This window comes from Nicrophorus vespilloides, unplaced genomic scaffold, assembly GCF_001412225.1.
Source record: "Nicrophorus vespilloides isolate i.1.1-1 unplaced genomic scaffold, Nicve_v1.0, whole genome shotgun sequence".
NCBI classification, from domain to species: Eukaryota; Metazoa; Arthropoda; class Insecta; order Coleoptera; family Silphidae; genus Nicrophorus; species Nicrophorus vespilloides.
Genome location: NW_017095831.1, coordinates 89,399 through 116,642, shown reverse-complemented (window position 1 = coordinate 116,642; position 27,244 = coordinate 89,399). Strand labels below are relative to the sequence as shown.

At 30.6% G+C, this 27,244-nt stretch overlaps 1 protein-coding gene across 8 annotated transcripts in view; it reads left to right on the top strand.

Moving 5' to 3' along the window:
• Nucleotides 1–13: 13 nt before the first annotated feature.
• LOC108566101 (metastasis suppressor protein 1) overlaps nucleotides 14–27,244 on the top strand; it is a 43,127-nt gene continuing 15,896 nt past the window's right edge. For 5 of the 8 annotated variants that reach the window (XM_017925884.1, XM_017925858.1, XM_017925876.1 and 2 more), the window contains exons 1-3: nucleotides 15–400; nucleotides 18,108–18,169; nucleotides 19,446–19,519. In XM_017925884.1, coding sequence (XP_017781373.1) covers nucleotides 329–400; nucleotides 18,108–18,169; nucleotides 19,446–19,519 — 208 coding nt within the window. In that variant the 5' untranslated portion in view covers nucleotides 15–328. Of the gene's footprint in view, nucleotides 401–18,107; nucleotides 18,170–19,445; nucleotides 19,520–27,244 lie in introns of all 8 variants that reach the window. The other 3 variants (XM_017925867.1, XM_017925841.1, XM_017925833.1) reach the window with 2 other exon arrangements.

The following is a 27,244-nucleotide window of genomic DNA, read 5'->3' as shown; positions in this document are numbered from 1 at the left end:
AGTAGGGGGGAAGTCTCATTCATGTTATCGAGTGTGTTGGTTGCGGACGGTTTGTAGAGTTGCTGCAGTTGTAACTGTAATGGTTGTCGTTTGTTTAGATTATCTTCGGCGCGAATTGTCCCTGATCATGTTAATAACAACGTGAATGAGTGTACGGAAGAGATTAACTGTACCGCTTGCTTCCGCTCTGCAGATAGTCCGGAATTCGTGTGTTCAACAGTGTTCATGGAATTAATATGAAACATTGCAATACAAGTGCATTTCGAGTATAATTCATAAGGTAAATAGATCCATACTGCGGTGAAGATTGAAGAGGCGAGAAGAAGACATGGAGGTACCGATGGAACGAGAAACCGGGGCCCTCGGAGGGCTCTTCCAGCAGATCATACAAGACATGAAGGTGAGTGTTCGCAATCCCATCATCATATTTCGGATGATTGTTTCGAGGGCAGAGAAAGAGACCCTTCTCTCCCATAACTCCCGCTTCCTGGGTGGTAATACTTGTACAGTTCCCCCATGAGCTTTACATAAACATATAACAATCTTTCGAAAAATCGATAATTGCATAGTTTTCATATGCAGAATTGCACGCATCGTGTTAATCAACCTTTTACGAGTATAATGTTTTATGTAATCCACCACGGAACCGGTTATCGTTTATTTTCTTTTATTTGTGTTATGTTACTAATGTTTTTTTCCTTTGTTTCTTCAAAGGTTACTTGTTAATAATCTAATTGGTTCATTAATTCCGATTGGAAACTGAGAAAAGAAAAACGTACATTGGATTTGTTTTGAAACAAAAAAAATGTCTTATTGAAATTGCTATGAGAAGTTCATTTTCATGTATATAGAGTATTGAACAAAAACATCACCAATAAAAAATGTCTAGTATTTAAATAGATAAGTTCGTAGTGTGCTTAGAACTACAAAGGTATGGTAAATGCATTTACATCACTGTTATCATGGTTTTAAATAACTTTAGACTATGAACTTTTGTAAATTACGCTTCATATTCAAGAACTTCTAAAAAAAATATGTAAGTATCGGTCAAGGTTTAAAGCATTCATTATAAAACAGTATGTGCGTAAAAGTATTATAATAAAGATGCCATGAAGATTTCTTTAATCTTATATATTTTTTATAAAATACTTGACTGTATTTGTTAAGAGTTTTCCATGTTAAATGACGTTTATCATAAATTATACAATATCAATGATCTAACAAAATTTGCTAAAATGTTGAATCAGTTTTCTTTGAAAAGGCTTAATGATTAATGATTTTATTTACTTTTATACAATATCAAAAAATAAATAAACTATGTATGACACATATATTCTGGCAATTACTTTTAAAACGTTTTCAGATAAGTATTATTTAATTGCAGAGTGAGTTAGAAAAAATACCATATTGTTAATGATTCTTTGTTGTCTTTTTCACAATCCCATTCAGTTTCCTAACATGGAGTATAATATCCTACTTATTATCGTTATTATACGTACATTTGGCAAAGAATAAGGCGAAATGGGATAAAGGAAAGTTCTTTTTGGCTCTTTTATGTTTCGTGAGAATTCATTGTTTTTTTTCATTCTTCAAACCGTTCTTCAGAGGGAATCGTTCCCGATGTATTCAAATTAATGTTTTTGAGGGGAGGTAAACCGGAAGGTACAGGAACCACATTTACAAAAGAAATGTACAGCAAGCTGATGAAATTTCTATTTACATGTAGATCATTATCGAATTGTTATTTACATAATTCCTGTGATACCTAGAATTCTTAAAACTCTTCGAAGAATCGCAACGTGTGTTTTTGATTGTACTTGGTTGACAGTTACATTATTTTTTCGATTTGAAAACACACAAGAGTTATATTATGTTTAAATAAATGAATAAAAGTTGACTATTAAACTAGATTAATTAAATAAATGTGGTTGCTTGACTAAGTTAATAATATTTTATGGTATAGTTAAGTTTGCATTACGTACACATTTCATGAAACATTACCAAGGTTTAATTTCCTTGCGTATGTAGAAATATGTGCTTGTTAAGTGTAAATGGAGCCGTGCCTGGCTTTGTTTTTAATGTAAACCGCACCGCGGAAAAGCCTAATAAGAGTCTTGACACAAGTAAATTGAAGAAATGTTTTCATTTAATTCCTCTTCGAAGCGAAGGCGAATGTAGCGGGGAAAAGCGTTATCTCTTTCAACGATAGTGGAAAAACCTGAATGAAAATTTTCACGATAACTCATCCTTCCTTTACCGTGCTGCGGAATTATCAGCAGTATGTCTTTCTGCGGACGTTAATGGTAGGAATCTTAAATTAAAATTTTAATTGCATTCTTATTTTAGAACTTTTAATGAACGCCAGGATTACGTTTCTCCCTTCCTTGAGTGATTTGGGAAAACGTTGGGAATTCTTATGTGATTATTATTTCGAGTAAGGATCTCCTTCTGACGTGACTGAAAGGTTTTCGTGATCGAAAGTGCTCGAAAGCTCTAATTGATATGTGTAGGTAATTGGGTCGATTTTGCACGATATGATCGGACGCCTGGGAGGGCTCTCGCCTGTTGTCTAAATGGCGAGGGAGCTAATATTGCGCCCTTCAATCCTAAACTTCCCCCAGCGATCAATATAATCAGCTGTTTCAAACGCAACTGCCATTTATTTACATTCATTTTTACTCTTATTTTCCCATACCTATCATCTTTCCGATTACCAAGGAGAACGAAAAATGTGGTTCACCTTTGTAGTCTACTGATAATTTACATCAATCAGGATATGTCACCACCTCAGCCAACACTAAGATTATAAAAGTAAATATGTATGAAAGATATTTAAATTATTCAATATATATATGCTTTTCTTAAGTAAATTACACTCTCATGTATATAAGAAAACCTAATTAAGCGCGAAAATGTCTTGTACAATCAAATTTCATACACGAGATATTTTATATTTTTACAAAGTATTAATGTGTGTTTTATTGACTTTAGATTAATTGAAGGGAATGAAACAAAATTTGTATGTGAAATACGATTGCGAATATTCTAATAATACGAGTAGCTAAATGCTATTTTGTAACAAAATTTACCACAGGATTTTATTTTTACGCTGAACGTTACTCGATTGCTTGTAAATATTGGAAAATCAATGGGGGGTCATTGTTTTCCACGCGTGATTCTCGAATTTCACTCTACGTGTTTCATGAAATTAGTATGTTTGTAATAATTGGATTTCTGAAAAGACGAATCATTAAGGACTCTTTTTTTTACTGAAAACAGTCACAATGTTTTGACTTAATGTCTTAAACGTGTAAGGTCTTTTATATATTTTGAACCCTTGTTGTTTTTTTTTTCACGTGTGTTTCAACATATTAAGTTATAATTTATGATGGAACATAAAACGCGTTTACGGTTCTTTTTTCTTTTTGAAATAATTAGTTTGAATGTAAATGAGTTGATACAACTCAGTGCGTAAAAGCTGGACGTAACGAGACTGCTGAATGCGAGTTTAAAAAAAAGTTATATAACAGCAAACATGTATTATGGATAATGAAAAAGGACCAGCGAAATGCCTGCTACTGGCGGCTGTTGGCAAGGTAACAGACCAAGCTCAGTATTCAGTGGATTAAAATCAATACTATATAGACTGGAGGGACCTATTGTGTTTTCACGTGTCTCATTTCGCAACATCCGAGCAAAGAAATTATTCTTAAAAAAAGAAGTAATGCGTACATGCAAATGCCGTTGGTCCTTTTGTGTCTGCGTGAAAAAAGCCACCCATCATCTGTCGCTGCTGTGCAAATTCAGGTTTTCCTGCTGTTGGGGTGTTAAGTTTTGCGAAAGGGGAGGTAACGTAAAAGCAACGCACGCGAATGGGGAGAATGACTGGCTCGATAAGGGCCCTCCACAGCCCTAATAAACCCTTTTTGGTAGACGGACCACCTAATGTCGCTGCATTACCGCGATTTTGTGGTATCTTTAGCAATTAGTAAAGGCTTGCGCCGAATCACTTATGAAATATGTATCGGATGCATCCCGGACGACATAATTGATCCTAGGAACGCGTGTTTTGCATATTAATTACGCAACACAATGCCAAAACTCGACACGGTAATCGGACCAGAATCGAAAGAAATTACAGCTGAAATAAATAAAATCCGTGCGGCAGTTGTTCAGCCGGAAGCGGATATGCTACTAGATTAGGGGAGCAACGAATAAACAATATAACGCATTGGTATTTTCGAGAATTCATCGAAAAACTTAATACAATTTTAATAGTTGGTACTTTTGTATGCAGAATGATTTTAAAAAAAGCTAATTTATTTGTTTGATTCCTGTAATATTTAAAAATGCAAATGGTCTCAATTTTTAATTCTAATTTTTCTAAATAATTAATTACATTTTTATAATTAAACTATAAATACGTATAACATAAAAATATTTGAGCTAAACTCGTCTTTACAAATTTCTCAACTTTGAAATAACGACTATGTTATACACGTCTGAATTCTTATTTTCTTAGTAAAGATATATTAAAAATATATTAAATTTCTCAAACAAAAAAAAAACAATTGTGGTTAGAAAATTGTGTTTTAGTTATATTTTTTTACCACTTTAAGTAAATGTACAATTAATAAAGATATCACGTTTTATTTATTAATACGTGCGATTATATAATAAATGTTTCTACTCATCTCCTCTGAATTGCTTGGCCTGGATTGTGTAATCAATTTATTGGTGGCCCAAATTCGATTCAATCTTCTCACAGAATTTCACTCCGTATACATACAAGTGTGTTCTAATCCTAATAGTCTGGTGATGCAACGTACAAATACGTTTTTTTTCGCTCCGAATTAATGATCTTATGCAATAGTAGTTTTCGGAGTTTCAGTTTACGTATTGCAGAGGTGTTATACAATTATTTGTTAATTTTGTGCCTTTTAAAAAACATTTAAATATGTAATAGTCTCTTATATTTAAATATATAAGATGAATTAATAACTTAATTTAATACGTTATGAATATCAGTATGTAATTATAAAAAAAGGAAACTAATGATTTTTTTTCTAGTTCCATAATTTGCTTCTTTTCTACAGTATGTATGGAGCACAATGTGTTCAAAATTAGGCTCTTAGAGTTGTCAAGGGTACTAGTGGTAAATACAACCCAGGTGGGTATGTTGACACTTTGCCAGAGTTAAGTCTTGACACCACAAACATTTATACAACTTAACACTACAGACACTAATACAAAATAGGTCAATAGATATTATTAATTGAAAATTTCAACAGTCAATATGTTAAATATAACTCGATATAAATATTGGCAATGTTTACTATTATACTCAAGTACGAAAGCAGGATTAAGGATTGGTTTATAGTAAATATTGCAATCATGTGTAACTAGTATAAAATAGATAAAAACATTTTCAATGTTATACGCAATTTATGATTAATCCATTATAACAGTTAAAATGTATAACTTTTTTTTTAAAGTTTACAATAAATTTTATATAATTTATTTAATTCAGTGATTTCCTTATTTTTAAGAATTTTTTAAAGTTAAGCAAGTTATATAGTTATGTCCCATAATATATAGGTATTTCTTCAAAACCATTATTTTGGAGTACGAAAAAAAAAATGATAATATGTAACGTTCATTAAAAGATATGCTTCGATATGATTGTGCTTAGTGTTTTCATTTAAACTAAACAAGTTATATAATTATAAGTATTTGTTTGTTGTTCTGTTAATGGCAATATTAATTTTTAATTAAACTTAAGAACACGACAAAACTCGGATAACTTATAATTTAAATGAAACGATATAACACAATTTACTTTATTTCTAATTGATTCTGTTTAATTGAATTATCATTTTCGTTTAAGATTAACAAATCTATAGATGTTATTGAAAGATATAGGAAACTTTTTAAGAAACGGAAATCATTCTGCATACGTGCTCAGCATAGCCTGTTTCCTTATCTCAAGCACCTCATGTGCATATAATAAATACGAAGAGACAAAAGACTCGGAACTCTGCGTTGTAAATTTTAATTTCGAGAAGCCGTGTAAGTACATGTCAACAAACACGGCCGAAGCGTTATTCAAATAACACAAATCGTATATAAGTGTCGACCTGAAAGTAGGTGAGCAGTATTTAAAATGAATTAAGCTGCAACAGCTAATATTATTTTAATGATTGATGTGTATCTGTATTTGAATAAAACATTTCGGCCGTTGACTCCTCAAACAAGCCGCAATTCAAATGGAATGGTTATCCTCGCATCAAGGATGACGAAGAAAATGGGAAGATTAAATCCTTTATTTACACCTCTGCCCCCTAGTAATTTCCGGTTGCATCTGATTGCGTAACGTTGCCGCCTTCGCCGCCGTCTGGACGCGTTTACATAAGATCTTATAAAACTGGTCTAAAAATATAAGGGACGACTGTTGCGGTGGCGGCGTTGAAAGGTCTCTGTGCTAATTGGTGGACCCCCAGAAACGTGTCAAACACATGTTGTATATTTTGTTTTATGGTTTTTGTGTATTTTATGTGTGTTCGTTTTTGTGGGTATTTTCACAGAGAGCGAAATTTTGTATTCGGATCGTTTGCATTTAGAAATTCAGGTAAACTAGATTTTTTGGATGGTCTATGGACGTGTCGAAAACCAGTTTACTTCTTTTTCACTCTTATTAATAAACAGAAGTCTATTTCAAGTGGGCCGCACTTGACATCCGAAATGTAAATGTTCCAGACCTAAGTTTATTGGCGTTCATTTTCGGCCAGCTGTCTACTAATACTACGGACTACTACTATTTTAATCATCCGTTTATCTTGTCTCTTCTACTCGAGGATACATTTACAGTGAACATAAGTAACACATCTAGAAAGCATTATATAAGTATAACTAACCATTGGTTTCCATTTAACTATTGCTATTAAGAATTTAATAATATCTTTGAATTATTCACAATTCGTACTTTTTGTGTACTGGTTTTTCGCACATTTATGTTTTACATGATAAACCTGTCAATACTAATAGTTTGTACTGTAGTTCAAAGATATACACAACATGTAGTTGTAGTAGTAGTTTGAAACTATATATTGATTTAATTTTATACATAAACCGACCTTTGACCGAAAACACCGAATTCCAGTATTACAAAAAACCGGTTTTCGAAGTTTTACTAAATTAAAAATAAAATATTATCACTGTAAAACAATACATGTTTATATTAAAATATTTTTTTTATATTTTGAACTGGGGTCAATAACTATTTGTATTTATATTTATTATGTAAGTAATAAAATGTATTTATTAAAATATTAATAATAACGAAAATAACTTAAATATCTATATTTCCCCATTTTTTTAAATCTACAAAAATATAACTAGTAAATAATAAATCTAAATTATGCTTCTTTTAATGTTGTCTCAAATCCGGAATTTATTAATATTTATTAGCGTCATTAAAGGTTTTTATTTTAATTAACAAAAAAATTTAAATGTATCCAAAAAAAATCTTTACTTAATACTGAAAACTACAGGAAGCCGTCCATATTTGTGTTTACATATTATGATATATTGCTTATAATAAAAGTTTGTTAAGTAAAAAGAAAAGTTAGAATGAGATTATTAGATTTTATATCCTCATAAATTGATCATCGGTTATTTAAAAAGTTATGAACAGAAGACTTGTGTTGTTTCATATTTTTATTTGATTCTGATTTAAAGCAGACACGCATTGGCGCCGACCAGATCATCGCTTGGCACGCAAAATTTGCATGTGTTTTTTTGTTCTTCTATTATATACGGTCTGGTATATATATTTATTTACATTTGCGAAAAATCCGCTTTCGATTGGATGGACAGTGGAAAGGTTTATCTGATTTATGTTTCGTATCCTCTGGCACGGGCCATCTGGATGGGTAATCCTAAAATATAATTGTACATACACAGAAAGATCGTAATGTATATCGACAAGAGTTGCAATTATAAATCAGTAACGTAATCTATTGGAAAGCACATTCATGTCGTATTATTATTATATATTGATCGATTTCACACGTAAATAAAATGAAAGCATGTAATACACGACGTTTTACTTTTCTAGTAATTAGTTCTATCCTAGTTTCTAATGTTAAGTAATTTAAATGTTATATTTTGCATGAATGGTTATAACAATGTTATTATAATTATAATATAAATATTTCATAAAATATTCAAAGTTATCTAATGAAAACTATTTTTAAATCATTAATTATTAACATTTCTTTCAGCAAGAAATAACAATGTTTTCTAAATCTTTCAATTAGGGTTTGTCGGTTTTTAAAACTCGGTTTTGGTAAATTTATATAATTCGAAAACCGTTTTTTTTATAAGGGTGTTTAACCTAGATTTAAAATGTAAAAATGAATAATTTACCATTTCAATATAATAATCAGCTGAGGATTTAGGACGACAAGATGTGAACTTATTAAAATATGAAGGCATATTTTACTTATGTCACGTGATTTAGAAAAGTCAAGTGAGATTAGTAACACCTTTATTTACATTTTTGGTATAGCTCTAAAAACGATTAAAAACAAGAAATAAATAAATAATTTATAGTCATTTATTGTTATTCGTATACATTTAATTTTTATATATTAAATATAAAGAAAATAAGTTGTAAAAATCCTTTTTCTCTGTTTTTATTTGTGAAAATTCGAAAACCAGTTTAAACCGGTTTTATAGAAAAAGTTGAGATTAAAAAACCGGTTTTTAAAAAAGTGTTTTTGTATAAATGTTTAAATTGCATTCAATACATTTCTAACATCCACTTTATCGATATTTTCGAAACCTATTAATTGAGTCAACTTTTGTACACATTTATCTAAACTCCATTTAATCATTTTTTTAGTGACTTCTTTCCAACAATTAACAATGTTTTGGGACAATTGCGGACTTCGTTAAATCAAAGCTTCGTTATCAGAGGTAACGTTAACCGAGTATTTAATATCATCTCTGCGCTCAAATTGTAAACAAACATAGATATAATAAAAATGCTATATTGCAACAATGTTGTGTAAAACGAGACCGGCGTCGATTATGTCACAATAAATTTGTGAAGGTAAAAAGTAAAGAAGAATGTCATGAACCATTTCGGTGTTATCGGCTTTTATGGTATGCAATGTCTGGTAGATTAGATCACGGTTTTTATGCAGTGGATTCAAATTTGTTTCTGCGCGAATTTATGCACTGCATGAGAGTGGCATTCAAGTGTATTAAAGTTCGTTACAAGCAATTAATCGTTGGTGCGGTTTTGCATCCGCCATTAAACGGTCGGTCTCGTTGTTCGTTTTTTGGCGTTTCTTTGAAACTTCTTGCAGAACAATCTCCGGCCGAGCCAACCGATTCTATTTGTATCAGAGCGAATTGCATTGCATCCCACACCCTTTCGTGGACAACACGGCATTCCAATCATAAAACCACAAAAGTTCTGTGGAATTCATATAATATCTCGCACCTTAGAGATAACAACATCATAATTCTAATAATCGTAGGACTACAAATTTATAGTTACATAACTATATAACTTTATGGTTGATTTCTTTCTATTTATTTTAAAAATTTCAGTTATTTGTACAGTAGAACCTGTTTTTGTACGGTTCTTTTTTATGCGATTTTATTTTTATGCGATATTTTAATACACTTTTTTATGTATTTCGTAAATCTTCGACGCATTTGTCCCTATATTATTTATGAAATTTCCGATTTTTTTTTGCCTTATTTGCCCCTATTTTACTTCCAAAATAGATATTAATTAACCCAATTATCCGACTATTTACGAAACCTTTACATAATTAATTGTAAAAGCTTAATTATGTAATACACATATAAATCTAATTTCTAATAATAATTCAAATAAAAAATATAAATTTCAAAAATTAATTCTTTCAAAACGTTCAATTTCTGTAATAATCGCTCAAGAGCATTTTCGATTTTCTTTTTCATTTATTTGTAATGACATGAGAGAAGAACCCGAGCTAAGCTAATAATAGATCTAAATTTCCGTTTCCTTGATTTACACCCCATTTTCTATATTAAATCCCATTCCATTTCATCTTGCCGTTATATATATATTTTTTTCTCTCCTCTCTCTTCTACTTTCTCGTTTCCGCTCTTTATTTCCGGATGCACGTCGGATTACCTCTTTAATTGAAGGAGAACTGGTAAACATTCTTTTACACTTCACCACTCTGCAATTTCCATATTATTTCCATAGAAATTTCAATTTCTGCTATAAAGAGGAAATTTGTTTCGAAAAAAAGAAATGAGAGTATTGCACGTATTTAAATTTTAATGCAATTTATATGAAAGTTAATAAAAATGTTAATTGTTTTTATACACAATTTTATTAAAAATATGCAGCTTCTGTTTTATAATTGTTTTGTATTAAATAAAGATAAAGAAAAGTTATTATTTCATAGACAATATTAATATAATTAATGTATTGAGACATGTACAATTTCAATGTTTATGATTAATGAATTTCATTATTTATTCTGCAACGTGAGTAAAGATTTAGCAATAACAAATAAAAAATACAATTAACTCAAATTACAACTATAAATGAAATTAAAATACAACAAACAATACACAGAACATCAATTTAATAATAAAATCTCAATTGTCGCTTATAATGATGTGTGATTTTTATTTTACATTTTTTTAGTCAATATTTGTTTATGACATTATAAGATACACAGTTATAATAGAAAATTAAAATATGTTGTAATAATGAATATACAGTAAGTCGGTTTTTTTTTGGTACTTTAGAAACGTAATCAAACATTAAATGCAAAACTTCAGAATGTAACCATATAAATCTAGTTACATAATAAGTGACTCATTATGGGTTGAAAGAGCTAATGCTTTCAACAGCCTCAAAAATGAAAATTACCACTGTCATTGAATTAGCTTAAAAAATAATAAAGCTGTTTTGAAATTGAATTGAAACGTGCTCATTACAAAAAATAAAATAACAATGAATACTGATGCTAATATGGATGTAAACACCAAAGTACACACGTATTTTACAATAAGCAAAGACCTATGACCGAAACTGATCTGAACAAAACAACCTCATTCAAAAAAATGTCTAACCGTTAACAGTACAATCGAATAATAAACTCTCAGAAACCTTTGACAATGTGAAGTTTTTTTTCTTCACTTCACACTTGAAAATATTCGCAATCCAAATTTTGAATATTTTTTTTGATTCCCTTTAATGATAAATGAATAAAATTATTATTTTTAATAAGGAAGGATGAATTGATTTGCAACCACTGTAAATATATATTTCTAGGTTTTCTTGAAGATGATTTTTTTATTGGTTTCCAAATAAAACTTGCACAGTTATATTCACAGAAGAAGATGGAAGGAAAAAAAAAATAAGTTTAACTGTAAACAACAGCTTGGAAACATTTAAATAAAAATCATCAACTGTGATCGTTTTGGGCAAGGTCAAAATACTACAAATTTTTCTATATTGTTTTTTTTTATACATTTAGTATTTGGATCTGCCTTTTTGCAGCGGAAACGTCTCGAAACGCAATGATTTATTAATTTGTCGATGCTGGTGAACGTATATAGATTTATACCTGTAGCTCTCTTTTATGAGCTAGGTCAAGGTACCGCTAGTACTTTAACACTATACCAACGCAATAAAAGACCCATTCAGCGACCGCCCATTAATTTATTGGAAACATTTTTCTCACTCATTGTAACCGTTGCTCTCAACGAACGAGACTAAAGTTTTTTAATTAATGTATAATTCATTAAATTACTTCGAATGAAAACATACACACGTAAATCATTTCTTTTTGTAATAACCTACAATTCTAATTTCTTACTAAGTTTTTCTCAATTTATGTTTGAAAAAAAAGTAAAAACTTATCCAGTTCAATTATTAATTTTAATATTTCATGCAACCTATTTACTGCATTCGATTTAATTGACTATTGAATTTGTTCGGAGACGAGTGCATTTTAAGGTTGAATCTATTTGTCGAGAATGCGTTGAGGATTGTTGTGGCGACAAAGCGATTTTCAGAATGACCTGGAATACTGGGCCCTGAGGCCTTATTGCGCAACAGATGTTGACCACATGTAAATTAATTTTTGACCATATACATCAGTGCAAGTCATCTGGAACGCATGCAGTTTACGTTGAAGGAAAAAAAAAGTATATGCATGGAAGGAGAGAATGAAATAAAAAGCCGTAGAAGGTGAAGCATTCGTTTAATGCAATTCTGTTTTCTTCCTTTTTTTATTTATATATATGTATAGAAGTTGGTAAATGCGGTCTTCTCTGAAGATTGAGGCATTCTTAAACATTTATTAATTCCTTCACTTAGTCAATTGGGTTGAAGAACCTCTTATATATAATTATTTAGTTTATATACAGTTATTAAATACCAACGTATTTTTATTGAAAGAAACGTGTCTGCATTAAACTCATGATATTTGATTTATATCCAGAATAATCTTGTTTTATACAATCTTTACTTTACTTAAATATTTATTTAAGTGTATTAAACTTTTTTTTGTAATATTTCAGTAACAGAAATAAATGCACATCAATTTTAATGATCTTTCTAAAGTCTTTCGGTCTAAATCTTATGAAATTTCTATGTTTACTTGCCGGTTGTGCCTTTCTATCAACACATTTTACAAGCCAGATGAGTTTCTTAAACATAACTTCTAGTTATTCCCTCTTCCTCTAAATGTGGCAGTTCTAGGTTTATCCTTTAATAAGTTCCATTTCCCAGACTTTAGTTACTGAGGATGGACTGGTAGATAAGAAACCTTTCTCTTTGTGAACGTGACTTTCAGTGATTCTATTTGTATTTACCTAGATTTGCCATCTTTTTTAGACGATCTTCTAAAATTATTGTTAGAAATTAATGAGTCAACAAGAAAATATGATTGCATTTATTTATAAAGAAAAGAGTGCGTAATTAAATTATAACTTGTACATTTGATTCACGATCACCGAAAGACGCAAACACAATTGGAGCGGAAATTGAGAATTAAATGTAGAATGTTTTTCGTGTTTTTATTTGGAAAGGATTTCGATCTGGGTCAGGTCGATAAATTTGCAAAAAAATGTATTGTTACTCGATCGAATACAAATTTTAATTGGGAAATTGTCACATCAATAAAAACAGAATTTAAATAATTGAATTTTGATATAAGCAAATAAAAAATTTCATTTGATACAATTTAAAATTTGTACATTTAGATGAAATCTCCATTTAATATAAATATGTATTATTATTTATATTTATTTATGTACAACTTATAAGTAACTGAAACTAAAAACTGTATAAAATGAGACATGACTGTATATAGGAAAACATTGATCATTTAATAATTTTTGTTACTATTATTTTTAGAATATATTTTTATTTTGTTTTGAAATTATTAAACCGGACTATAGTGATTCCGGACTGATCGAAGCAGCACTATGCGAGGTATTGTTGTATACTGGTATTTTAAGATTAAAATAATGAAACTGTTATGTGTTGGCAGTGCCTTTCGAATTCAAATCGGAACGTGTGTTAGCGAAGTATGCGATTGTCATTGAATTGAATCAAATGGAAGTGAATTTAAATTGTCCATTCAGAAGTGAATTACGAACGATGAGTTTCAAGTAGTTTAACTAAATAAGTACACACAGAGATTTGAAGCCCGTCTCTAAACTCTGTCCGTCATGAATCCAGTTATGACAGATACAAGTCGTCTCTAATGTTAAGTGCATTATGTGGGTCAGATGGTGCATACATTACTAGTACATTTTATGTATTCGTATTCTTCAAGAGTAGTCAACTTGGACTAGGTCAGGTTACGTGACGTGACGCGAGCCTCCTTCTATTTCATAAGAAGATCTCGTCTTATTGGAGATGAAGTAAAGTGGATGTATCAGAAAATAATGAAAGAAAGAAACGACTAAATAAAGTTTCCTACGTGATTTAGCGGTTAATCTCGAAGTTTGCAATATCGAAAGGTTCTGACTGTAACCTCCTTTTAGCAATGACCTATACACAATCGTGAAAATTGTTATAAGCGAACAATCAGACGTTTGCATTTGCAAACAATAAACGCATTTTTTACCTAATTCTTCGTAATTATTTAAACATATGACACGAATAGAGAGAAATCGACGACAGTTTGAAAATACGAATATTACAGATCCTTGATTTACAAAAAAAGGCAACAACTGTTACACAATATGCAACATAAACAAACACAGATTTTGAAATTAAGCGAAACTTTCCTGGTTTTTTTTTTAAATATAAATATAAAGCGAAGACTTCGCACGCTTAGAGTAATTTATGTAAGTGGTCAGCTCTTATGATCCCATTTAATCTGTTTGGCCTACCATAAACTTTAACACGTTACAGTTAACCACTTAATTATGTTTTTAAAAAAATATAAGACATGCTAATAAAAAGTACGTTCCAGCGTAGTGGGTCTTAAAAATATGGTAGTTTGCAGACTGGACTTGCAAGCGGAATTTGCATATTAATTTAGCACAATTATAGTTAAAGAACGTACGAAGCTAAGCACTCCAGGATAATTATTTGTTTTTTTTATTGTTAAATTTTCTTACGTAATGTTTATTTTATGTTGTTTCGCTAATTGGAATATAAATTCATTAAAATATTGCTATGATTGTAATAAATAAAAATAGTTTATTTAAATTGGTTTTATACAAGGAAACGTTTCTAACATTAAAGCATGTTTGAATCAAAATTGAATAGCTCCAAACATTGAAATAATTACCTAAACGTTCGTTTTCTTTTTTAATCGCTTTTTTTATTTGATGAAAATCAATTTCTATTTTTCTCATTTCTTAACGTTTATATAAAAATTCTAGAAGTATCAAATCGTTAGATTTTTAGTTACGTTAAAACATTATTCATGAATAGTATCATAATGTTTCAAAATTAATTTTTCGGTTCATCGCGCAAAACGCGCGGTTAAACTTTACAATTTGTTTTTGTCCATTCCTTATATAACATAGAGATTAATAATATATATACGAGGGATCTAACTAAAGTTCGCTGAGTTGGTGTTAATTCATTTGTTTCTGAAAAAAAACAAAAGTTGTTTCTCAATTTGTTAATGATAATTCCACCACCAACACAGAAAAAAAATTGTTTTGTCATTCTCTACGGATTTCGACGTCAACTCAAGCCAAAATGTATATAGAGTAAATGTGACTATTGCCTCATGAAGGTTGCCCGAAATCTTCGACCGATAGTACAAATGTAGCCCTGGTGAAGGTAAAAATTAACGTAGATCCAAGACTGACACAGGAAATGATATGTATGCCATGGCTTTGTCGCAAATATGAAGTTATCATTTTGGCTGCACGAAGAAATCCGCTCGTTGGGTTCCACGATTTTTAAATTACAACCAAATAAAGACAAGCGTTCCTTTTGCGGAATATTTATTGGAAAATTTTGAAAATGTAGATTCAAGCACATTTAGTAGAATCGTAACAGGTGATGAATCTTCTATAAATATGACCTGGAAACCAAGACAACAAAAATCAGCAACAAAAGTGATGATGTTGATTTACTTTACCAGGGTAAAAGTGGTAGCTGCTATCTCACTCGAAACTGGTCAGATGGTAACTGCTAAGTAGTACGTAGAAACTTGGTTACTACTAATTTTCAAAAATTTGTTGGGAAACCAGAAAAAACGGGAACTTCTTCGTTACTTTTTATATCACCATCATGCATGCGCCCACTCACACTACTGGAATAACCAACAACTTTTTTGCGCTCTCTGACATCAATGAAATTCGCCCAGCATCTTGTTCTACTGACTGGCTGTTTCCGAAAATTAAAAAATTGAATTAAGAGTCTTCAGTTTCAATGTAGAGATCATTAATTAAAAGTTGAAAAGCTCCAAATGTTTTGAAATAAATGGAAATTATCTATAAAATTTAGCGAACTTTTGTTAGACCCCTCGTACATATTAATAAAAAAAATAACAATTAATCATAGAGATGATACAAATCAACATACTCATAAATAAAACTATATGGAGCTAAAGCATCTGTAGTAAATAAAGCGTAGGGTGAGCTTTAACGAACTAACGTATGTCACAATAGAATGAAGACAATTTGAGTAATGACTTACAGTAGCAAACACATTTACAGGATAAATACGAATGATTGATAACTCCGTAAGAACATATTTCCAGAGAAACATTTAGACATATGAAAATTGATTAGTATTTATCATGAGCAAAGCTTTGATAGAAAAAAATATATTTTTTCAGTCTATTCATAATGCTACTAAATCTTTCACAATTGTTTCATCTAATTCTGAACTAGTAAGGATCTATTCTAGCAACAAATCTATTCAACCATAAAAAACATAAAAACTTTATAATAAAATTATAGCAGAAAATAATTTCCAGGAAGGAATAAATATTTGGAGTGAAATAAATTAAATTGTCAATACGCCGATACATAAGCTAATTTAATCTACGTTTTGGTATTGATTACTATTCTTTAAAACCCTAGTATTTTATTAAATTTAATAACATATAGCCAATAAACATTGTAATAAACAAATATATAATAATAATGATAAAGTATTATTGAAATTGCAAATATTCATTATTAAAAATAATGAACGGAAATAATATTTTCATACAATTATTTTGTTTTCGCTACTCGAAACCGTATTTCCATTCAGAATGTGATTTAGGTATGAGATGCAATCTGCGAGTGAAATATCGATGAGTTTTTATTCGAGTGATAAATCGTCAACATGTCACCAGCAGAAATCCGTTGACAATGAATCTTTCAAGAGCCAGAGATGAGATATGAAAAATAAAATTTAGCTCGGGGAAACATGTTTTCCTTTCCACTTCTGAATAGAAACGCAAACGCTTAATTAAAAAGAATAATACGTATAACCCTTTCCTCTTGACATTTGCTCAAGAACGTTTTTTTTGTCCCATTTAATTTTTTTTTAATTATTTCTTACATGAAATGAATGGAAAAGGATTGAGACACAATTGATTTATTATATAATTTGTTATATAAATTTAGTATTGGTTATTTTCAGTTTCTCTTGTTAATATAAACTTATTAATTAAAGACATAAAAGTGTGAAATAAAAACAACACGAATCATTGCTATTACATTTTGTTATTAAATAATTAAAATTAATTTTATAACGAAATGAAATCATTATAATATAATTTGATTATATTTAATCATGTTTTATTTCTTTAGTAATGTTATAAATAATTTTAGTAAAAGTAACTACGAAGTAGTTTGAAAATACATTAAACTCAGTTAACTGAACTGGGAATGTGGCAGCAGCATGTGAACTTATTTCTTTTTCTATGTAATTCTCTTTTTAATCATTTCCTTGTTGACATGAACCTGTATTTGTATATAATATGAAATTATATTACCACTGATGATTTCATTTCCAAGAGAATAAATCGGTTAATGATTGGCGATAAATGTGTTGTATAAGCAAATGGAAGGGAACTTGGAAATAGTCGGAGCATTCACTTGAGAGATTCGATGGCATCAAGTCCAGAGGCAGCTGTCGGTTCCGTCTAGCTAGCACATTGTGTATGATTCTATGAGAGACTTCTCATTCTTCTTTTTTTTTATATATATTTTGTTTCTTGTTCGCTTTTTCCTCGTCTTGCTCATCTGCCTTCTTTTGTACAACTGCAGGTTGCTTTGCAATTGCAATAAAACTCAGCCTTGATCTTGCCAAGAGTACACATTCCCTGTCAAGGCAAGGTCATTATTCTGTGCACCGCATGTTATAATATAAAGTTGTACTTGGGTTTTGCATATAAACTCGAACGAATAAATATATAAGAATTATCTAGACACTCTATTAAACTGGAGATATCCTCCTCCTGCTGTTTCACACTCGAGCGACTACCGGGATTTAGAATCACGAGCAAAAAAGCGTAATGCTTTTGATCGATTTATGCGTTTTTCCTTCAGACTCTTTCCCTAAAGCGTTTCCTTTATTCATGGACCATTTTTCTCTTGTGTTGCAGAATGGGATGCCACTGTGGGAGGATCTCATAGCCAGAGCCAACAAACTACATTCTACATTGAAGTAAGTGCAATTTATCAATCCTAACCGCGCATCCTTTCTTACATTTTTCAATTTCTCTTTTCGCTATAGAAGGAGGAAGTCAGTCTTCAATTGAATTCAAATGTTAGACGATCCATTAATAACAAAATTCATTGAGTATAGTGAATCAATGGTTTTCTGGGTCAATTTTTCAATTATTTTAAGCTTAACGTCGACTAAAATTCAGGTTTTAATTATAGAATAATCAATATGTTCTAGTGATTATATTTAACAGTTCAGCGGATAAATTGTGAGTCTTGTTAAATTTGCAAATTACGACCGTCTAGACTTGTTTGTTATAATCTAGACTTATAATATTATCTTTGCGAGCCGAATAAATAGATTTTCAATTTAATTCTAGCCGTCCTTTCCACTTGCGACGTCGATAAAACATCGTCTCATAGTCACCACCAGCTGCGGGTGGTTTTTACTTCTTAATTGATTTCCAATATATTAATCTTAGCTCTAATAATTGGGTCAAGTAATCTTCCAACCAATTACTTCCGTTAATAGAAACCATGATGTACTGACATTGATTTTCCATTATAGTGATTAACGTGGAAACAATGTTCCGTACAGCATGTTTTTGATGTATCGTGTTTTGCGCGGAACTTTTGCTACAATTTGAGCATCTAAATTTTCATTAACGCTGAGTTTGCGTAATCCACTTTATTACTATAATATAGTTTATTGCATATTGCAAACTTGAAGTATACCTTAATTTAATTAGTAAGTTTTAATAAACGTAAGTTTTGGAGAAATTATCAGGGCTGTCATAAACTTGCTTAATAATGTGCATATCCTGTAAGTGAGAATGCACTTGAATATAGAATTAAACTGTAATGCAGCTTAAATTTAGAAGAATTTGGACGAATTAAATAGTTTTAATTAAAGAAAAAACACAAGATGTACAAAGTTAATGTTTATTTGAATAAAAATATGTGGAATAGTTTCATAATTATCGGTCGAATGAAAGAGACTGGTTTCCTATGATGTTTTTAATTTCATATAAAATATAAACTTTTTGGTTTTGTTGTTCAATAATTACTTTGAACTTTTCCTACACTTGAACCGGTCCAATTTAAGGAACTTGGTCTTGTCTAGGAAATATATAGAGGTTACGATTCTCTATACAGGTCAAGTTACAATCAAGTAGTTGAAGTTAGTCGCCTGTCCAAATTTGACAATTTTCCACTAAGCCTAATTAATATGTCATGAGTATTGTTATTAAAATTGTATTTGTGTTGTATGTTTGCAGAGCAGCGATTTTGGCGGTCGCAGCCTATTTGGAAGCATTCCAAAAGATTGCGGATGCTGCAACCAATGCCAGAGGTAAGTGTCAACTGTGTATCTTGACCTAATACATTGGCCACCTGGTCGACGTTGGTAATGAACGTACACCGATGCAAATAAGTGGTTTTCTTGAAGGAAGAACATTGATCTGGTTAGGAAGCAATTTGCGGAAGTGGAACTACTTTGGAGACGAAGTTGAACTGAATTTAAGGCGTTTAATCCTCCTTTAATCTGTGCAATCTCTTCGCATGCAGAGCTCTCCCGGATTTCTGGGCCGGAGTGGTCGTAAATTTTAGTAGAGCCACCACCCGCGGATCGCATTTCGGGAAGAGGGACACACATTGTTGCTCGCTATAAAAAGAAAACGCGCCGTTGTAAAAGGAAACAACGGCTTCGAGTTGTAATTGTGTTAAAATGCGATACCCCGGGATGAATGACCGAAACACGTTTACGCGTCACGCTTTTATAAATTACCATTGTGTATATTTGCCTTTCCACTTGAAATCATATACAAATGTTGTTATGGACTTTTTATCCTTTGCTGGTGAAGAAGGAGCCTTTTGAAGTTTCCTCCTATCTGCGTCGCTTTTTCAAGCTCACGGGCAATACTTTATTTATAGAGACTCGATATTCATAACATTTATTATATAAAAAAATGGGTTCACAAACTGTGACTCTCTCTTTCTCTCAACAATATGTTTTGTGTAAATAGAAACAATCATTTTATGTGGTGTTTCTGTTTCTAGTCGCTGCTAAAAGCTTTTTCACAGTCTTGCTTGCGATCGTTTTATTTTATTTTTTTTATTGATGAACTCGTCTACTGGAAACAAGTTGCTGAATGCTTCAAAGCTCAACTTTTTTGTTGCTTCTGTTGATTGTGAAAACCGCGATGCAAGAAATGTACATTATACTTACAGTGAGTACTCGATTTGCGCGGTTCATTCTCCACAAATGGAAATATCTTGTAAGCAAATAATATAAACAGTTTTTATTTAAAGTACAAATTAATTTTAAATTACTTACAATTGTTATTTCGAAGATTTTCTTTTTCTAAATTGGAATAAATAAAATATTTTGATTAACATAAAATAGAATTTTGTATTAGAAGTTAATTTAGTAAATTATTTTAATTTATTTCTTTTCATCAAATAATAAAAATATTGCGATGATATAATTTATCTTACATATAATATATTAATAAATAACATTAAAAAAATTAAATATCTATTACAAAGGTTATATTGATTTTTCTGCTCTCGTTAAATATTTTCACAAAAATATATCAATATAAATATCACAGTTTATGTCAGTAAACGTGTGAAATCTAGCACATTTTTATTACTCAATCTGTTTAACACTAATATATGTGTAATTTCTTTATTCAACACACTTCGATTGGTATGAACTCATCAGTAAATTCTGAATGTTAGAAAAAAAAAGTGTATGCCAAATGTTATGAATATTTGAGTTCATTGATCGTTTAATAACAATTGTTGAAGTTTTTGTTGCTACTAAATTATTACTATTTTAATTACTTAGTGTATCTTGTCTTAACATATAAAATTTTATATAAATATAGAAATTTTGCCATGTTTATATAACCATTAAGGTATATTTTAACCGTTAACATAATTTATTTACATTAAAAATTTCAAAGATGAGGAAACAATAATAAAGACAATATTTTTACAATTATATGAATAATTGGAGAAAAAAAATCAAATTCTGAAATATGTACTTAATTATTTTATATTGAAATGAGTTTAAATATGAACATTTCATTACAAAATTGACTTTAAAGGGTGGAAATGATGATGAAATGGTTTTAATTCGTTAAAATGGAAATGTGATGGAAATGAATGTGTTGTATAAGATGGAAATAACCGAATTGTTCCATCTGATTTGCTGGAAGCTATGCGTTCCATCCGTGCGCTTACAATAAAATGTTAATTGGCTAATTAAAGAAAATGATAATTACGATCCGCCGGCAAGTGCATAAAATGATGATTGCAGTTTTAATTGCATTTGCTTGTATGAAAATGCCAGTCCATTTTAAATATAAATCCAACATCATATCTCATGTAGAAAGTAGTGACGAAGCGGCGTGCAGCATGTTTTATGTGCATCCTTCTGTTTCAATCTCGCGTAAATATTATCGATGGCCTGGGAAGTAGACCGTACCACAAACATTTGTTCTGTCTGTGTGCGTTTTTCGTTTTGTTTCCCTTTTTTGTTTTATTATGTTTTTTTTGTTGTTTCCGTCGATGCAAGATTATCCCATCCATTTCACTCCTCACGGAAACAATCTCGTTTCGATTTCGTAATATGCGGGTTTATTTTCGGGCATCGTAACAATAATAGTTGTCGGGGCGTGTGGGTGGCAACGACTTCGGAGAGGCAATGACTTGTCTCGTCCTGATTGAAATCGGATCATCCTTCAGACTTCCGCCTTGTCTTTGCAGTTGATAGCATGTGGCAAAGATTCCTTTGTCCTGCGGCGTCCATCGATTGACCCATATATTTTACGCTCGCCGTTTACAGGGCATTGCACCCTTTTCCGTCGATCCGGACGCGCTCCTCCACGAATTGCCAAAAATAACTTTGGCCAAACAAACAAAGCTTCGTAGGAAAAGGGAAACCATCGACAGCTCGACAGGAAACATCGCGTTATTAATTCGAGTGTGATGGCGTTTGCGAATCTAATCTATATCGGTGGTCTTCACATTTATTTAAGTGTTCACAGAAATATGGTTTTTTTAAGGAAATATCTTCAGATTCCAATAAGTAATTTATTAATTATTATCATTAATATCCAATACAGTCTTCATTAGAAGAAGAAGTTTTTCTAAAAGTTTTACAAAAATATTTTGTAAATACCTCAGAAATGGATTTCATCAATCTTTGAAACCATGGACTAATCTATTAACTAACATACAAAAAAAAAACGTACAAAAAGAGAAATTGGAGGGAAATGTATGTATAACAAATAATGTTGCTTGCTATTTCAAACCGGATTATAGTGAATCCAAACTGATCGAAGCCGTACTAAGCGAGGTATTGTTTATTTAAATGACAAAAGGAAGTTTTAATAACTATGATGAATACAAATCAATACCATTCGCTATACCATGAACTATAAAGTCTATAGAAATGAAATAAATTGAATTTGTACTTATAAAACCAAATGTAATAAACTAAAATGTATTGTATAAACAACAATACTTACGGGTAATCGATTTTGAAAATATCCCTCAGTGTTTGAACTAATTGGGGAGTTTAAATAAACAGTGTACTTTTTTTTTTAGAATTTATGTTAATTTTGCTGAATAAAAATTGAGTTATTTACGCTGTTTTTCCACTAAAATTAGATTAATTATATGGATTTCTTTTTCTTCCTTCAAAAATTGATTAGAATTCGACTTCGACCAAAGTTAAAAGATTTATCTATATCATTAATTGCAACCTTTAGCGAAAAAAAAAAACATCGCGTAACTGCTATTAATAGCGTTCATAATTACGTATTCTCGTCGATTAGAAGTCGTTTGCGTTAATATTATAAAATTATGCTAATTGTGACATTTAGCTCTTTATTAACTGATGATGCAAGCTTCGAAGCTATATAATTAAGGGCTTCGAACTGGAATAAGTACATTATATTTCATTACGTGTTTCATTGTCGCATATTAACTCTTATTTCAAGCATTCCCAGTGCATAAATGGAATGCGCTGATTTATCTCGCAGCTGTTTTCGGTAAATAATGCGGATGGCTTATTGCGCGTAAATACTTCTTCGCATATTTTGAATATACATGTGCATGCATTTCAAACGGCTTAGTTGGAATGACAATCGCGCACTTGCGAACTTATGTAATTCGATGACGGAGACAATGAATGCATAATGAATCAGGCGGTTATTACGTGTGTAGTATATTCCAGTGCCTTAATAGCAATAAATAATTACGATTTATTTCCGAAGTCGATAAATCGTTCCGTTCGTTCTGAAACATACAGAAATTATAAATCTGTCTATGCATAAATCTATCTATCATTGCTTTAAAATATGCAAATAGATTGAGATTATATTTTAAATTGGTTTTCAAGTTAACAATTTTTTTTGGGGAAAGTTTCTTGTGTTAACTCTTTGATAGTACACCTTTTGAACATGCCTAGTAGGACAGTATTATAGTTTTATATAAAATGTACAGGAAAGAGGAATTTCCATTTAATTTTGTTGATATATCAAGGGATGAGTTTTGATAGGATATTGATACAGCTGACGAAGTTGGCTGATTCAGTTGTCTAAAACTTTGTTGGGTCAATAATTTAAGAATTTCTGGCTCCTCACAGAGTTAATAAAATTCTAAAGCCACGAAAAAAGTAACTAATATCTGTATGAAAATTATTTAAAATAAAAACTTCAAAATTATAACAAAAAATGAATTTACCAATGGAAACTATGATGAATGCGAAAATTTAAACTAGTTGATATTTTTGTGAATGTGAAATGAAAATCATTGTTATAACATTGCCAATGAGAACCCAATAGTTACAAATACATTTCTTAAACAATGATGACATTACCGTTAAGTTCAATGTAAACATAAATTATTTTTTTTGTAAAGTAACTGCTCATTATGAAATATTTGAATATTTTTTATAATATTAACGATCAAGTATTAGTATCAAATCACATTTTGTTAGTTCAATTTTTTTTTATATTTGGTAGACTTTTTAAAATTTTAAATATTTTACAGTGAAAATAATGACATACAATTTGTTATAATTATCAAATATTGAAATTATAAATACATTATTATTGTGATGTGATAAGTTTATATTCTCTACAAAATAGTATTAAATTGACTGCTGTTAAAGTTAAATCTTATTAACTGATTTAATGTAAACAAAAATCTAAAGCGAAACAAATTTGATGCTTTTTTTACTGCTGACCTATAAATGTCGAGTAGTTAATTTATGGTCCCATAGGGATGTGTGTACTATAAACTTGCAAAAATCGTCTGTTTATATAACTCTCTCACTCTACATTTGTATCCTTGCATTTGTACTGTCTCTTTCTAAAGCACATCCATGAATGAGATTTACTTGAGGGGGAAGATCCGTTGAATATGCAGGTAAAAATCGCATAAACAGTCCGAGTCTTGCAAGAAATCCATCCAAACAATCCGCACAAACAGTTTTGAACTCATTCCAAAATAGTAAACGTAAACTGAATACTACAATCCATGCCATGAATGAAATCGTAATTATTTTGAAAATAATTGAGACAACAGTAAAAGTTAACTGTTTGTTAAATGTAATAAAGATAAAACTTATTAAAGCACATTCCTAGTTATAAACAAATTAGTAAATTTTTATTTAATAAGGTTAATTGTTAATTTTAAAATTAGATTAGATTTATTTAAGTCATTAAAAATAATTTACACTATATTTTTACTTGTGAATAGACCAGATGAAATCTTGAAGAAATTATATCATTGTTCTTTTTTTCACTGTAATTATGTCTTGCTCGCATAATTATAATTAGAGATTTTTTAATACGCGATATTTTCCAGGTAATAACCATGAGTAACAATGCAAGTAATTTCTACTTGGCAAGTATCAAGTAGTAATTGACATGGAATAATTTAATATATTACAATAATTATTGTGAAAATTAAGAGTTACAATTATCTATGATTCATATTATGTACTCATCGTAATGATATAATTTTAATTTAAAATGGCTTTCACTTAAATGTCAATAGTTCAAATAAATACATTGGATTAATGTTAATAAAACGTTTGTTGTTGAAGGCAATTATTTATTGTGTAAGTAAGAGATTATTACTAATACGTAACTGATTTTTGTTGTACATAATTATTTAATGTTTCTAGTTATAACTTTTTTATTGCTACACGTTATAAACACAACATTAACACTTTATAAAAGGTCATAAAGGCTTGATCTTATTAATGCTATTAATCATTCGACATGTGCGTATGATAATAGCATGTATTGCAACAAATCTCTTGCGATAGGCAACAGGCGCCAAAGCTACATCACAGATAATTCCTAAAGAGATATGATTCATCCGTTCAAATACTGCACTATTTACTCGCATATTGATAAGCGCTTCAAACATTTATCTCTCGCCAGGAGCATAGGATTTCGATCAGTCGCTTCCTTTTCACGATTTGCCTGCAGCACAGGGAAATTGATTTATTTATTTACGTATCCTTGCTTTTGTCCTTGCGTCGTTGACGTGTGCCGTGTTTCACTTATTTATTTGTTTGCCATACAGCATATGCCTGACACACACACATATATATATATAATCTCGGAGGAAATGTCCTCCTCAGACGACTAAAATAGACTTATATAAGATTTACGTAAATCTCTCTTTCTGGCAAAGTGCTCTCTCCTCGAAAAAGGTCTGCACTTTTTCCACGCTCGGATGCATTCAGCTACAGCCGTCAATAAGTTAGCTAGTATTTGATCAATAAAATGTGTCATTTTTACAATAAATACAAATTCAATTGCATTTTCTGAAGTACATTTATACTACTTTATATAATATTAATACTTTGACTCATTAAGTTTGAACCTGAATATATTAGGACAAAACATATTTATTTTACAACTGAGGAAGGAATAATATATTTGCTTTTCAAATTTCTAGGGACATCTACGATATTCAAGATATTTTTGATAGAAAATAATTCCATCCAGCTATTTCTATTTCATATTTGAATATGGAAACTTCAGTCGTTTTTCATCGATTTTTCCAAGAATTTATATTATAATGAAATTTTCTACGAGAATCCATTCAAACGTAGTAACCATAATCTATCCGGATGATGAAATCGTTTTTGCCTTCATTGGAGCTACTTTACCGTGTGCTGTTTTAACTGTTCTTTACTCTTGGGTGTGTAGTGATGGGTTCATATTAAATCAATAGTTACGAAACAACGCTAAAAAAGTTATTACACTTAAACATGCAAAAGAAAAGGGCTTTCAAATATACTTTTGAATGACTTTGTTCAAACGCGAGATATTTAAATAAAGCGCATGATCAACTTTAATCATCTGTCGTTTATTTCAATTCCATTGATCTTAAAAAAAAATGGTTTCAATTTAGACTCAACATTAATTTTATATAATTCAGCTTTTATACAGTAATACCTCGTTTAGCGCTTCCTTCAATAATGCTGATTCGATATAACGCAGTCTACACGAAGTCTAAAAAGAGCTTTAAAATTTTCTATTTACTATCTGTTATATGAGGCTTCGTTTTACACTGTTTGGTATATTGTAAATTTGTTACCAATTCTTCGATTATATTGATTTTATAATACTTTTTGATCTTCCCGTGTGTTTAAACTCTATTAATTTTCAACGAATAAACTTCACACCGGGAACAAATAAATTCCATTACAGAACTAGGCTACGATTAGTCCAGGGATGGGGACGCCAATAAAATGTATTTATGGCAATTTTACATGTTACGAATGCCCACGCGGAAAGCGCGAAATTACATTTCAACAATTGCGGCCCACGAATCACGAATGGGGGGGAACGGAAAAGATTTATATCTCGAGTGAAAATATTCTTCGCGGCAAAATTGCTTTACGACTTCGATATCTTTTCCTGCCTGGCACATACTTTGACGTTCTCAGACTGCGTGTGCATGTGGTGAAAATGGGGGGATACGATGGTAATCGTAGTAGCAGTGGTTTAATGCCCTTTCCTCGCAAGATTGCTCG